Source organism: Equus przewalskii, chromosome 9 (genome assembly GCF_037783145.1).
Source record: "Equus przewalskii isolate Varuska chromosome 9, EquPr2, whole genome shotgun sequence".
In the NCBI taxonomy this organism is placed as follows: domain Eukaryota; kingdom Metazoa; phylum Chordata; class Mammalia; order Perissodactyla; family Equidae; genus Equus; species Equus przewalskii.
The window spans coordinates 17011646-17025527 of NC_091839.1; the positions used below are offsets into that span (position 1 = coordinate 17011646).

The 13882-nt window shown below is 57.8% G+C and overlaps 1 protein-coding gene across 2 annotated transcripts in view; it reads right to left on the minus strand.

The window, feature by feature from the left end:
- Positions 1 to 1694: 1694 nt before the first annotated feature.
- The window catches only part of SLC8A2 (solute carrier family 8 member A2), a 29976-nt gene continuing 17788 nt past the window's right edge, over positions 1695 to 13882 (minus strand). Inside the window, exons 5-10 of one of the 2 annotated variants that reach the window (XM_070558068.1) lie at positions 12008 to 12111; positions 11843 to 11860; positions 9744 to 9868; positions 9344 to 9443; positions 4914 to 5100; positions 1695 to 3442 (exon numbers count right to left, since the gene is read on the minus strand). In XM_070558068.1, the coding sequence (XP_070414169.1) occupies positions 2803 to 3442; positions 4914 to 5100; positions 9344 to 9443; positions 9744 to 9868; positions 11843 to 11860; positions 12008 to 12111 (1174 nt within the window). In that variant the 3' untranslated portion in view covers positions 1695 to 2802. Of the gene's footprint in view, positions 3443 to 4913; positions 5193 to 9343; positions 9444 to 9743; positions 9869 to 11842; positions 11861 to 12007; positions 12112 to 13882 lie in introns of both variants that reach the window. The other variant, XM_070558069.1, reaches the window with a different exon arrangement.

A 13882-nucleotide genomic window follows, 5' to 3' on the forward strand; every position in this document is an offset into this window, starting at 1 on the left:
CCAGATCCAGTCTCCCACCTCCCCCTCCCGCTCTGAGCCCCAGAGGCTGACCTGTATGCCCTATGCCTTATGCCAATGACCTCTGGCTTCTGGTGGAGTTCCTGCAGGGGGAGGCACCAGCAGGAGGCTGGGGATGGGGGGAGAGTAAGGATGGGGCGCTCAGTCTCCAGCCCCCTCCTCTCTCGGGCGTGGTGGGCGGGGCCTGCCCCCCTCTCCGCCAAAGCTGCAAAGCTACAAGGCTTGGCCGTCCAGGTAGCGATCGGCTCACACCTGCAAGCTCGGGCAGCTCCCTCTACCGCTAGCCCCGGGTACTGCGCCTCCCCGCCTTTGTTCTCCCGGGCCCCGCCCACCCCTTAAGCGCTTGCTTTTTTTCTTTGGTGATTGTGCCAGTCTTCCTCTATTTTGTATGTGGGACCCGCCACAGCATGGCTTGAGAGAGGCGTGTAAGCCCGCCCCCGGGATCCGAACCCACGAACCCGGCCACCTTCCCCACTCTGACCCGGGCAGGCCCCAATAGGGCTTTCTCTAAACTCTCCCAGGCTGCTCCACTCCAGTGCACGACTTCAGTCCTGCCAGGGCCCTGCCCATCTCCAGGCCTCCAGTCTCGCAGGCAGCCAGAAGGAACGGTTGAAAATGTCAATCAGGCGGTATCAACGGCCCCGGCCCCCTCCCCCCTCATTTAAATCCTTCCAAAGCTCCGCTTTGCTCTTAGGGTAACTCTCAAGCTCCCTAGGGTGGCTGACGAGGTGTCTTGAGCTCTCACTCCCCACCCGCCCTGCACCCCACAATCCACTCACGCTAACCATTTGCAGGAATATGAAAGGCCGGTAACTCACGGGTCTGCACGCCTCTACAAAGGCTGTGCCGTGCGTCTGGAGTCACACACACTCACACACACACACCCCTCCTCCTATGTCAGGATTCTGAGAAAGGTACTCGCTTTATTCAGGAGACTCCCATCCACCCCAGCTCTCCTGCTCCGGCAAATTCGGGCCTTCCTTTTTTGTGTTCCCAGGAGGCCGGATGGAGAGGAATAATTTGTGGCTGACGGAATGTGGGCGGGGCTGGGGAAGATCCCGGGAGACGACTGGGGGCGTGGCCAGGACGCTCCCGGGCTACGGTGGGGGCGGGGCTAGGACGCCCCTGGGCGATGGTGGGGGCGCGGCTAGAGAAGCTCCTAGGAGATAAGTGGGGCATAAGATAAGGCTCCTGTGTGACGAGTGAGGCCATGGCAAGGGTATGCTTCTGGGTGACAGGTGGAGGGGGCGGCCACGAAGTTCCTGGGTGATGATGTGGCGGGGCTAGGGAAGCTCCTGGGTGACGAGTCGGGGCGTGGCCGAGGAACCTACTCGGTACTAAATGGGGCGTGGCTAAGGAAGCTCCTGGGTGATGGTGGGGGCGTGGCCAGGAGGTTCCCGGGTGATGGTGGGGGCGTGGCCAGGAAGCTCCCGGATGATGATGGGGGCTTTCCTAGGGGAAACTCCCGGGTGATGGGCGGGGACGTGGCCGGAGAGCATGACCAGGAGAAGCTCATTTGGACGTTTAGTGCAGCTGGTGCATGTGAGTGTAACCTGCAGCGGACTGGGGGCATGGAAATACCCAGATTACTTGGTCTATTTCACAGCTGCCCAAATCTCAGTCAGAGACCTCACTAGCTCCCTCCTCCTGAATCCCAGCTTCCCACGGGCAGGCTGTTGTTCAGGCAGAATTTCAAAGTTTTATGGCAACTTTTACAGAAATCACAGAGAAAAGAGACAGCGACTGGTGCTGATGAGCTAGGAGTAGAGGGGAGAGTGGGTAACAGGTCCGGGATGTTGAGGTGATGCACAACAGGACGATAGAACGCTAAAAACCTGTGGGAAGTAGGGTGTTACAGGGGTTGCAGGGTCATCCTCAGGGTCCCAAGAAGTGGGCAGCACTCCCCATACCCCGAGTGTGTCCTTTAGGCAGGAAACATCAACAGTAAGAAAATGCCGATGGCCTACCGACAGACGGGTGGCCTCCAAAGTTAAAAATGCCCACCCAGACCCTCTGGCCCCAGTCCCACCCTCCCACCCAACCCTGCTCCCCATCAGGCAGAGATGTGGCAGCATTTGCTGGCTTGTAGCATTGGTCCTCTGGGACCCTCGGTCTCCTCTTCGAGGGTCCTGCCCGGATTGGCTGGCACTGAGGGCAAAATGAGCCTTCTAGATTGTCAGGGGAGATCGGCTGGGCTCCCTTTTTCATTCCTGGCCTCCTCCCCAAAGCTGATTCTCATGGCCGGGGGAGTCTGCTGCCCTCTCAGAAAGAAAGTCTGTCACCCCCCCCTTCCCCAAGACATGCACCCTCCCGAAACCCCCCTCCCCCAAACACACTATATACACACACACAGGCCACCCCCCTCCAAGGCGTGGCTGGGCTCTCGGAGGCAGTGGAGGCCAGTAGGGGCGCTGGAATGTGAGAAGTTGCAGGTTCCAATTCGCCTCCTCCAGCTCTGAAACCCCCAATTCTCCCCTCCCTTCTCCAAGCCTCGAGAATGAGGGTCCTCCAAGGGTCTGAGCCGAGAAATCAGGGAAGGTGTGCCCCTCCCCTAGGCCCACCTGTTCCTCCCCCAAACCCGGACAGAACGGAGCGCCCTTAGGGCGGGGCGAAGGGCTGAGATGTGTGACATCCGGGGATGGCTCAGCCTCCTTCAAGAGCCCCCCTGGGGGAGGGCTACGTTCTGAGGCCCCAGGGGCACAGGTCCGCGGTGGGGGGTCTTCTAGAGGAATGGGGTCTTAAGGGATGGAGCGGGGCTGGGTGTCTGGGCTGAGATGACATTCTCTAGAGGGTCGCTGGGGGGAGGTCCTCAGGGGAGGGGCCTCGAGCTGGAAATTTCCCCAGGGGTGTAGACAGCAGCGAACAAGGATGGGCTGCCTGGCGAGGCTCCCAAGGGGAAGGGAGGAGGCTGTTGGTGGGGACAGAGGACGGCGGGAGATGGGTTCCCAGGAGGAAGGGAGGCCGCGTCCCAGGAGAGGAGGCTGACTCTGGAGGCCACTGGAGGCGGGCGGGTGGGCAGCAGGTGCAGCGGTCTCCAGGGGGCGGCCCTAGAAGCCCCGGATGTGGCAGTAAGCCTCGAGGCTGGCGAAGAGAATATAGAGGAACCAGAGGCCCAGGAAGAGCGCGGTGGTGGCGAGCTTGGGGCCGCGCGGGCCGCCCAGCTCGCCGCCGATGTGCGGCCGGCGCCGGTAGAGCAGCACGGCGATGCCCACGAAGGCGAAGACGGTGAAGAGCGTGACGGAGAAGGCCAGCGTGCCGGTGCGCACCTCGAAGGGGCGGCCCTGCACCGCCCAGTACACGGCGGCCACCGACCAGGCCACGCCGAGCCCCAGGAACACGTTCACCGCGTTCGAGCCCGTCACGTTGCCGATGGACGCGTCCGCGCACTGGTCCTGCAGCGCCGCCACCTTGCTGGCGAACGTGTCTGCGGGGACAGCGACGCGGCCGTCATGGGGAGGCCCCAGAGCAGGGATGCCGCCGGCCTGGCCCGGCGCCTGCTTTCCGTAAGACCCAACGCCACCCCCAGGGTCCAGACCCCCGTGTAGGGCAGGCCCCCTCCACGCCTGGAGCTCTGTGCAGGCGGGGCTCGAGGCCCTGGGCCCCACCCAAGAGGCACGGCTGGTCACGCTCCCTGTGCCTTCTCTCCCTGGGACCCGCTGCCCTATTTCTGTGGGACTCAATGTCTGCTTTCTCCGGGACATGTCTGCATTCAGTGGGACGCACTACCTATTTTCTAGGAGACTCACGGCCATTTTCTATGGGACATGTGACCTACTTTCCGTGGGACCCATTGCCCATATTCTGTGAAATGGGCTGCCTATTTTCTATAGGACTCGCTGCCTGCTTTCTATAGAACTCACTGCCTGCCCTCCGTGGGACTCGCTGCCCGCTTTCTCTAGAACCCACTGCCTGCTTTCTGTGGGACTCGCTGCCTGCTTTCTATAGAACTCACTGCCTTCTCTCTGTGGGACTCGCTGCCTGCTTTCTCTAGAACCCACTCCCTGCTTTCTGTGGGACTCGCTGCCTGCTTTCTATAGAACCCACTGCCTGCTTTCTGTGGGACTCACTGCCTGCTTTCTCTAGAACCCACTGCCTGCTCTCCATGGGACTCGCTGCCTGCTCTCTCTAGAACCCACTGCCTGCTTTCTGTGGGACTCGCTGCCTGATTTTCTGGGAGTCAATCTCTGAATTCTATGGGGCCTGCTGCCTACTTTCTATGGCACTCGCTGCCTGCTTTCGATGGGAATCACAATCTGCTTCCCATGAACCCACTGCTTGTTCTTCTAGGCGCCCATCATCCTCTTGCCACCTGGCTGGACAAAACAGAAGGGCTAAGCCCCAGGCACATGCACACCTTTCCTGTCAATTCCCCCCTGAGTTGCTATCAAGCAAACAACAGCCTGGCTTCTCTGGCCGCCACCCATCCCTGAACATTGTGCTAGTAACTCAAGTCTCTTGTATGGGAGGCAGGCCTCAGAAGGCCCTTCACCAGCTCTCTACAGGACCCGCCGTCGGCCCTCTCTCTGGGCCTCCAGCCCACCGCCCGACTGGGGGACACACTGATGAGAAAACAAAGGCATCAGCTCCCCACACCCCTGTCTCTTCAATGCCCTGCCACCTGCTTTCTATGGAATCCCTCGTCTGCTTTCTACGTGTCCCACCACTTTAGTACTATGGGACGTTCCACCCAGTTGCTTTGGGGAGGATTCAATCCACATATTGAATTTATGGGCTCCCCCGCCTAGTTTCTATTTTGCCACTGCCATATTTCTATGGGACCCAGCCTATGGGTTCTGGATGACTCCACCACCTTATTTCAGTAGGACCTTTCTCAGGCTCTATGGCTGGCTTCTCTGAGGCCCCACCCCAACAAGCGGTCTCCTGGGGGGTGTTACCGGGGATGGAGGTGCCCAGGGCCACGAAGACGACGGCGTTGACGGAATCCTTGAGGCCAACGGTGCAGCCGAAGTGGGAGGCGAGGTCCCCAATGAGGGCGGTGAGCAGGCCAATGACCAGGATGCAGACGCCGAAGCAGGCCCAGCCGTGGCAGTACTCGGTGGGGGGCACGCAGGCGAACAGCACCTTCCAGAACACCGTCAGGAAGTGCATGACGTAGTCAAAGCAGGACGGCAGCCGCTCCTCCCGGGACCCGTCCTCCTCCTCCTCCTCGTCCCCTGTGGGCACACGACCCAGCTGGGGACACACCCATGCCTCCTTCCTCGCCTACGGAGCCCCCATCTCGTTCACCTTCCAGACCGTGAGTCCCATAAAACTGTTTTCCCAGAATCCCTTGCAGCTAGGAGACTGTAGGGGTCCAGGCAAAAATATTCACTTTCCCAGAATCCCTTGCAGTGAAAGAAGGCCATATGCCCAGCCAAAAATATCCAGCTTCCCAGTTTCCCTTGCGCCTAAGGAAGGCCATATCCGTAGCTAAAAATATTCCTTTTTCCAGAAGCCTTTACAGCTACCCACAGCCATGACCTCAGCTAGAAATATTGCCCTTCTCTGATTTATTGCAGGTAACAGTAGCCACCTGCTCAGCTAAAGACTCACTTTCCCAGAATCCCTTGCAGCTAGAGAGAGCCACACACCCAGCTAACATCAGTCACTTTCCCAGAATCCCTTGCTGCTGGAGAAGGCCACACACTCAGCTAACAGTCACTTTCCCAAAATCCCTTGCAGCTGGAGAAGGCCACACACCCAGCTAACATCAGTCACTTTCCCAGAATCCCTTGTGGCTGGAGAAAGCCACACACCCAGCTAACATCAGTCACTTTCCCAGAATCCCTTGCAGCTGGAGAAGGCCACACACTCAGCTAACAGTCACTTTCCCAGAATCTATTAAGGCTAGCAACACCCATGCCCTCAGATAAAAAAAAATTACTTTCCCAGAATTCCCTGCAGCTAGGGGCAGTTACATCCTCAGCAAAATACTTGCCTTCCCAGAACCCCTTGCAGCAGCAGCCACGTGACCCAGCCTGGCAATGAGACATAAACAAGGTTTCTGGGAGGCACTGGCTTTGAGGGAGTGAGGGACTGGAGGGTGCCAAGCATTACATCCAGAAGGATGCTGACAAGAAACACGGCAACCCAGGACAGTCACTCAGAGCGAGGCAGGGAACAAAAGCCAGGCCGGCACCAGATCAGGAAGCCAGCGAGCAGAGGACACCCGGTGGCGGTGGAGGCAGACTGACAGATCCGAGGATTCAGGTCTGTATCCCCTTCCCACTTGTCTAGCTTACTGAGCCACTTGCGCTGTTAAAGAAAGAAATGCTTGACTCTGTAAGCGCTTAACTCAGTGGTCTGAGTGGTTTCTTGGTTCTGCATGTTCCATCTCAAAGAATGAGGTTTTCTTGGCCTCATTTGGAAACTAAAAGTGGGAACTCAAATGCAACAAGCATGCTGCCCCTTCCTAATCCCTCTTTCTTCCTGCCTGGAGTATGGACTTGAGAGCTGGAGGTGCAGCAGCCATCTAGCAACCATGAGGGCAAAAGCTGAGAATGGGTAAGAAAAATAAAGGAGGAGCCTGGGCATTTAGTGACATTGCTGAGCTGCTGCTAACGCGATCTTGCCTCCTATGGGTTTTGTGGTTTCGTGAGAAAAATAAACTCTAGTGTGCTTAAGCCACTTGTGGTCAAGTTTTCAGTTGTCTGCCGCAGAAGGCATCTCTAACTGACCACACTGAGACACGCGAGGTCAGAGCAGGGAGGACGCCCTCTGGGTAGGGAGGGGGCTGCTATCCCTCCATCTCCAGGGGCTTTTCCCTGCCCTGCTCCAAACCCTGCAGGCTCTGGCCTCTGCTCACTCCTCCAGCCTTTCCCATCTACAGGGAGCTTCATGGTTATGTCTGTGGTCCTGGAGTCACCTCTCTGGTGTCAAACCCTGGATCTGCTGTGTGACCTTGAATCAGAGTCCTAACCTCTCTGAGCCTCCCTATCTGAAGAAATAGGAGTAATAATTGGGCCTGCCTCAAAGAAGGTTGTGACGACTTTACATGACATGAGTCAGGCCACGGAAAGCGCTCTCCATGGTGCCTGGCATGTGTCCTGTGTGACTGCTATTGTTGCGGTCATTGTTGAAGGCCCCTTCTGGGGCCTGCGGGGGATTCAAAGATGCTCCAAAGCAAGTCCAGCCTGCAAAGAGCTGATGGTCAAGGCAGGGAGTAAAGGAAATATGAAGCCCCCCTTAATGGAAGATGGGACGTGATTCGGGGCTGGCCCGGTGGTGTAGTGGTTAAGTTCACACACTCCGCTTCAGTGGCCCAGGGTTCACAGGTCCGGACCTAGCACTGTTCATCAAGCCACGCTGTGACAGCGTCCCACATAAAAGAGAGGAAGATGGGCACAGATGTTAGCTCAGGGCCAATCTTCCTCAGCAGAAAAAAAAAAAAAAGGGATGTGATTCATGCCCTAAGGGAGCGAGCATCACCCTTCTTGTGCTCACATAAAGAATCAAGCGGCATTTGTTGAACAAAATGTAAAATGATCAGGCCCCGACCCTGATACTGGGGCACATGAATTCAATGAGTTCACGCAGGAAACGGACTTCGAGGCTGCTGGACCCTCCACGCATCCTCATCCCCATGATGGTGGATCCTGTTACTGTTCCCACTGCCATTATGGCTTCCTTCCTCCACCTCCTCCGGTCCCATCACTGGCTTTCAACAGCCCCACGGCTGCCATCCGTTGGCCCCGTGACCCTCTCACGCCCGCGGGGTTGGTTTCACGCACCCCCTGATCTCCGCCAGGCCCCTCGAGGAACCACTGTGGCTCCCACTGCTCTTGGAATGAAGCTCAGACTCCCCGCTCGCCTCCTCCAAGACCCCGCGCGGCCCGGCTCTGGCCACTTCCGACAGCCTCGGCTCACATCCTGGACTGCACTCGCCCTCTCCCTCCCACGAGCCCGCTCTGGCTCCCGGAGCTTCCCCACTCAGAATCCTCCACGGCGCCCCAGCGCCCCCACAATGACACCCACGCTCCAAAATGGCGTAGTCTGGACCCTGCTCACCTCCGGGCTCATCCCCTGCCTCCTCTTCACGCCTTCTCCAAACACGCCACAATCGCGCACACTTCCAGACCGTTCTTGGTTTCCCTGGAACGCCTCCCCGTCTTCTCCCTCCTCCTGGCTAACTCCTATTTCCACCTGAAGACTCAGCTCAGAAGCCCCCTCCTCCAGGAAGCCCTCTCTGACCTTCAAGCTGGTCCAGACACCCCATCGGGGCTCCCAAGCTCCCTGGGGTCCCTCTTCCCGGCCCTGCCCACACTGGGTGGTCACTCTCTCGTGACAGATCTGTTTCCCTCCCTGGGATGTAAGCTCTGAGAGGACGGGGCCTGAGCCGTCACGGTCATCTCCTTGTCCCCAGCAACATCCTGCACAGAGCCGGGGACAGAGCATCCAGCAGAAACAGGGGTCGAAAGACTGCGGATTCAGAGCGAGACACCACAGCGTTTCTATTAGTCTGTCAATCTGGTGTCTCTAGATTGCGACCCGGTGTTTTTCCATCCCCGAAGCCTGCTTTCTTTGGATCCCACCGACCAGTTTCTTTCCAACCACAGCTCCTCGTGTGTTTTCAGTTCCCACCGGCCAGGCCTCCCTGAGGGCAACCTGATGTTACATAAGGGACAGAAGCCCTGAGTTCCTGGATGAACCGTGGGACTTCAGGCCAGTCCCTGCTCTGTCTCTGGGCCTCAGTTTCCCCAATCTGTATCCCAAAGGGCCAAGATTGTCTGTGAATCCAAGTGTCATAATGTCTACGGCCACAGGAGGGCAGTGTGGGCCCATCTGCGGCCTAAGGAGGGTGGGAACCACACAGGTGGGAGAGGCAGGCCCGGTGGTGGCGGCCTCCATGGCAACCGAGGAGCCCAGGCTCTGTCTGGGGAGGCCGAGCCTCTAACCTGTTCCCACCCTCCAACCACCTGCGCCAGGCCCCCTCCTCCCCGCAGCTCCCCGATGGCCTTCGTGCCTCCGTGTCCACCCGCCTCTCTCCCCGGCCCTCCGAGGTTGACTGACTTCCTTCTCTACATCTCTGGTGCTCCCTCCGCATCTCTGTTCTCCGTGATTCTCTGTGCGCCTCTCTCGGTGTGCCTGTCCCTCCTGTTTGCATCTGTTCCCTGGCTTTTCCTTTGTCTTTCTGTAGCTCGCTGTTTGTCTTTTTTCTCTGTGTCTGTCTCTCTGCCTTTCCTGTCCTCTTTCTCTCCTCTGTGGTGCTCTGTCCTTCTCTCCCCATCCCTGTTTCTGTCTCTCTGTGTCTTTCTCTGCCTCCCTCTCTCTCTCTCTCTCTGTCTCTCCATCCCTCTCTCTTCCTCTCTCCTCCCTCCCCACTTACCTGCGCTCACCGTAATTGCCTCTAAAAACTGCTCCCTCCACGAGTGGGTCCCAATCACCAAGGCCAGGTTGGTTTTCTTGATGAGTTTGTCCACTGTGTTCTGGGGACGAGAGAGGCGGGCAGAGATCACTGCCCACGATCACTCCAGGCAGCTCCACGGGCGAAGCTGGGGTTGGGGGCTCACACCCCGTGCTCAGGGGTCACCCTTCCACACCCCCGTTCCAACAGCAAACAGGGAAAAGGCGAGGGGGCTGTCCATGGTGCTAATGGAGGGACCTGGAGGACGGCCTCGGACCCTGGGTCCCCCCTCTCTGTGACTCTCACCATTGACCCCTCTTGGACCCTCCCCATGGAAACGACTCAGGCAGGACTCCAGGAAGGGGAGGCCCCGGAAAATCACCTTGAAATCATACGACTCCTCGATGATGACCTCCAGCCGGCAGTTTTCCCCGAGAACCGGCTTGCCCATTTCCGCTATCCTCCGCGCCTCCTCCTCCTCGGCCGACAGCTTCCTGTCCCCGTCCCCTGGAGCAGGAGGGACGGGAGTCAGACTCCAGGGAGGCCTCCCTCTCCCCACCCTCTTAACCGGGCCTGCGCTCCTTTACTGCCTGCTCCCACAGATGAAGTAAACCCTTGGCTGCCCATCTCTGCCCTCCCCGCCTGCCCCAGCCTGCTGTCTGACCACCACCTTCCCCCACCTGAGACCCAGCTCCCGTGGCTGGCCCGTGAGGTTCAGTGGGTGGGCTCTGGGGTTCATTTGGTGAGGGCTGTGTGACCTTGGGCCATGCCTTAGCCTCTCTGTGCCCCAGTGCTCATAATGTAAAAAGGGCACAATCACAGTACCTACCTCAGAGGGCGAAAGGAATTAATTCATGGGAGGTGCTTAGAACAGTGCCTGGCACATGATACATAGATAGTCAAAAATGTTACTTTCTTTCTTATTTCTTTCTTTACTATTTATTATTATTATTTATTTCTTTATTATCACCAACAGCGTCCTCATCAGCATCACCACCCTGGTGGAGGAGGCCTGGGCTATCAGATCGAAGCTCTGAAAGCATCCTAGGGTGTGTCTGAGGTGGTGAGGAAAGAGGGGAGTCCCGGTTTGGGTACGAATCTTGGACCCAGACCCCTACAGCCGGCCTTGAGCTCATTGTCTCCCCGGAGTATGCTGACCCTTTACTCCGAGCCCAGCACCAACCGAACTCTGGGTCTCAACACTGAGTGTGATTCTAACCATCACCCCAAATGTAATTCTGTCACCAACCCTGACTCCGAACCCCAGCTTTCAACCCTGGCTCTGACTCCACTCCACCCCTAGGTCTAAACCCCATTCCCAACGCTCACTCTGCCTTGAACCTGACCATCAATAACCCCAACCAAATCCCACATCGGAACTCCAGTCCCAAGCCGGACCCCAAACCTCAGTCCCAACCCCCGATTCTGACACCATCACTGACAACGAACTTGACCGTGGGGCAGAGACTGTGACGTGTGGTCCCCTTTCCCTCCTGGGCAAACAGCTGGACTACATTTCCCAGACTTCCTTGCAGTTGGGCGTGATCATGTGACAGTAATGGCCAATAGAACGCGGGCACGCATGATGGACAGCGCTCCCAGGCTTGGCCCACGTAAACCTGGCCTGGGATCCTCCGTATTCTCTCTTGTCCTGTTTGCCCGCTGGATGCAGAGGGTCCAGGGAGAATACCAAAGCTCCACGGGATGATGGAGCCACAAGATGGAATGACCATATGGCAGAAGAGAGCCACCCACCAGCCAGGAACCCTTTCACCAAACTTTGCCCGAGCAAGAAATAACTTTTATTGCATTAAGCTACTGGGATTGGTTACAGCAGCTTACACTGCTTACCCTGACTAACACGATCTTTAGTCTGACCCGAACCCTAACCCCAAACCCCAATTCTGATCTCAACTCCGAAACTCCTCTTTCACTCTCTCCAAGCTGCTGACCTCAGCCGCAACTCGCACCCCAGTCTCTGCTCCGGGCCCCAATTCCAACCACAAGCCCCTCAAACTCCTCTCGGACTCCAACCTCAGCTTTGACCCAAATCTGACCCCAATTCTAACGTGATCACATCGGGAACCCAGCAACCACCCTCCATCTTAACTAGCTCTCCCCTTGACCCACTCCTAGGCCAGCTCCCAAATCCCAGCGCCACCCTGGTCCTGAGCAGCCCCAAACCTGACTCCCTCTGACCCCACCCTAAACCCAAAGTGGATTCTTTGACTTCCTTTTCCCGCAACCTCAACTACAAACAAGACAGAAGCTTGGTCCCCAAGCCTTGAACCGTGAGCCCAACTCACAGTGGCTCCGCCAACTCTAAGGCCAGCCCCCAGCCCTGAATCTCCCCTTATCTCACCCCCAGCCTGCCTCTAACCCAACCTGGAAGGGTAGCTTGAGGCTCCGACCCTCCCCCAAGACCCCCTCCAACCCCCCCCCCACCCCCCTGAGTCAAAGGCCACAGGTCACTCCACTCACCCTGATTGAGCAGCAGAGCTGGGGAGAGACAGACAAGGAGAAAGTGAGATCCCTGCCCTGGGAAGCCCCAATCCATGAGCTTGAAGGAGCACCCACAACGGAGCCCGCAGGGGTGCCCCCACCCCGGGACCCTCCCCTCTCCACAGCCCGCCCCCCAGCCCTCACCTGAAATCCCTCGCTTCAGCCACTGCGGCTGGCCCAGCTCGATGAAGAAGTTATCCTTCTTTTCATATTCCTCATCATCAACTATCTTCACCTGCAGAGTTTTCCTGGGGAAGCGGGAGGCAGGACGCCCGGATAACTCGCCCATGAGCCCCCCAGTGTCTTGAGCGCCCACGCCACCCCAGGCTCGGCGATCGCATTAAACCCTCACAACCCCCCTGGGAGGAAAGCCCTCTTCTTGTTCCCATTGGACAGAAACGAGCCCCGAAGCAGCTGAGGAAGCTGAGGTTTATTCAACAGCCATCAGAGGGATCCTGACAAAACCTAAGTTAGATCGGGTCCCTCCACTGCTCAAAACATTCCCACGGCTCCCATCTCACCCAGAATAAAAGCCAAAGTCCTTAGAATGGCCAGCAAGGCCCCAGGCCATCTGACCCTTATTCCCTTTCTGGCCTCCCACCTCCATCCTCTTTGCTCACTCTCTCCAGCTACATTGGCCTCCTAGCTGCTCCTTGAACATACCAGGCCTGCTGGTGCCTCAGGGCCTTTGCACTGGCTGCTACTTCCACCTAGAACACTCTTCCCCTAGGCTCATTCTCTCCGTTCCTCCAGTTCTCTGTTCAAACTTCACCTTCTTAATGAAGCCCACTCCCACCACCTAATTTAATACTGAAATCCATCCTTGCCCCCCCACCCCAGCCCCTCTGGCTCCCTCACCCTGCTTTGTGTCTTCTTGGTTCCACGTCACCTTCGAACACACCATCTAATGTGTTTATTTTTGTTTATTTCCCTCCTTCCATTAAATTGTCAGTTCCACCAGGTCAGTGTCTTTGTCCATTTATGTTCTTTGCCTAGAACAGTGCCTGACATACAGTACGTCCTCCACAAACAGGAGACCCTCGGCTTCCTGCCCTCCGTCTCTACCACACTCGGAAGGTTAGCCGAGTACTCACTGATCTTCTCAGAGTCCCTGCTGCCATGGTAACCAGGGGGTGGCAGGGGAGGAACAGCCATAAGTTATCCGTCCCCCTCAGGCACACGACCCACCCCCGTCCATCACAAAGACCCACAACCCCAGAAAGCCCACGGCTCTGCCCCTAGCAGCTCTTTCCGCTGCAGGAACCACAAAGCCTGGCCCCAGAACCCAGAAACACAAACACCCAGCCCACACAGTCACCCAGCAGAGGAAGCACAGCCAATCACACCGCCCACGCCCACACGCCATCACACCCCGCAGCCATTCCCTATGCAGTGGCAAAGTCGCACGGACCAGATGCCCGTTCGCACGACACCCCCACCACAGCCTGCAGCCTGGGCGACGTCGCCAACCAGCAGACCCCCGCTGGGGTACCGGCCAGCCTTCCTTCCTCCCTTCCACCTCGCTCTTTATGCCTCCTGGTGTCTGTTTACTCCCTTCCCTGTGTCTCTGTCTGCATCTCGGTCTCTCTGCCCATCTCTCAGCCTCTCTGCGTCTCTCTCTCCATCTCTCTGACTCTCTGTCTCTGACCCTCTCTCCTCAGCTCTCTGCCTTTCTTCGTCTGTGTTCATCTCTCCCCCTCCAGGTTCCTCAGTGTCCAGAGAATGGAATAACCAAAGTGAACACAGTCCATGCAAAAGGGTCACTCAACGGACCCATCTCAACTCACAGACACCCAGGACACAGCGACACTCGTGCAAAGACAGACGCACACAAGACGGTCGTGTGGGGACACACGCCCACCCTCCACCCTCGCCCCCTCCCAGTCTCTGGATATTTTAAATTTTCGGGGGATGGGGGGAGAAATGAGCACCCCCCCCCAAAAAAAGCGCGGGCGGGGAGCTGTCCGCGGTGCTGAAACGCCTCAGTTCCGCGCAAGGCGCGGGGTCTCCTGAGACGCG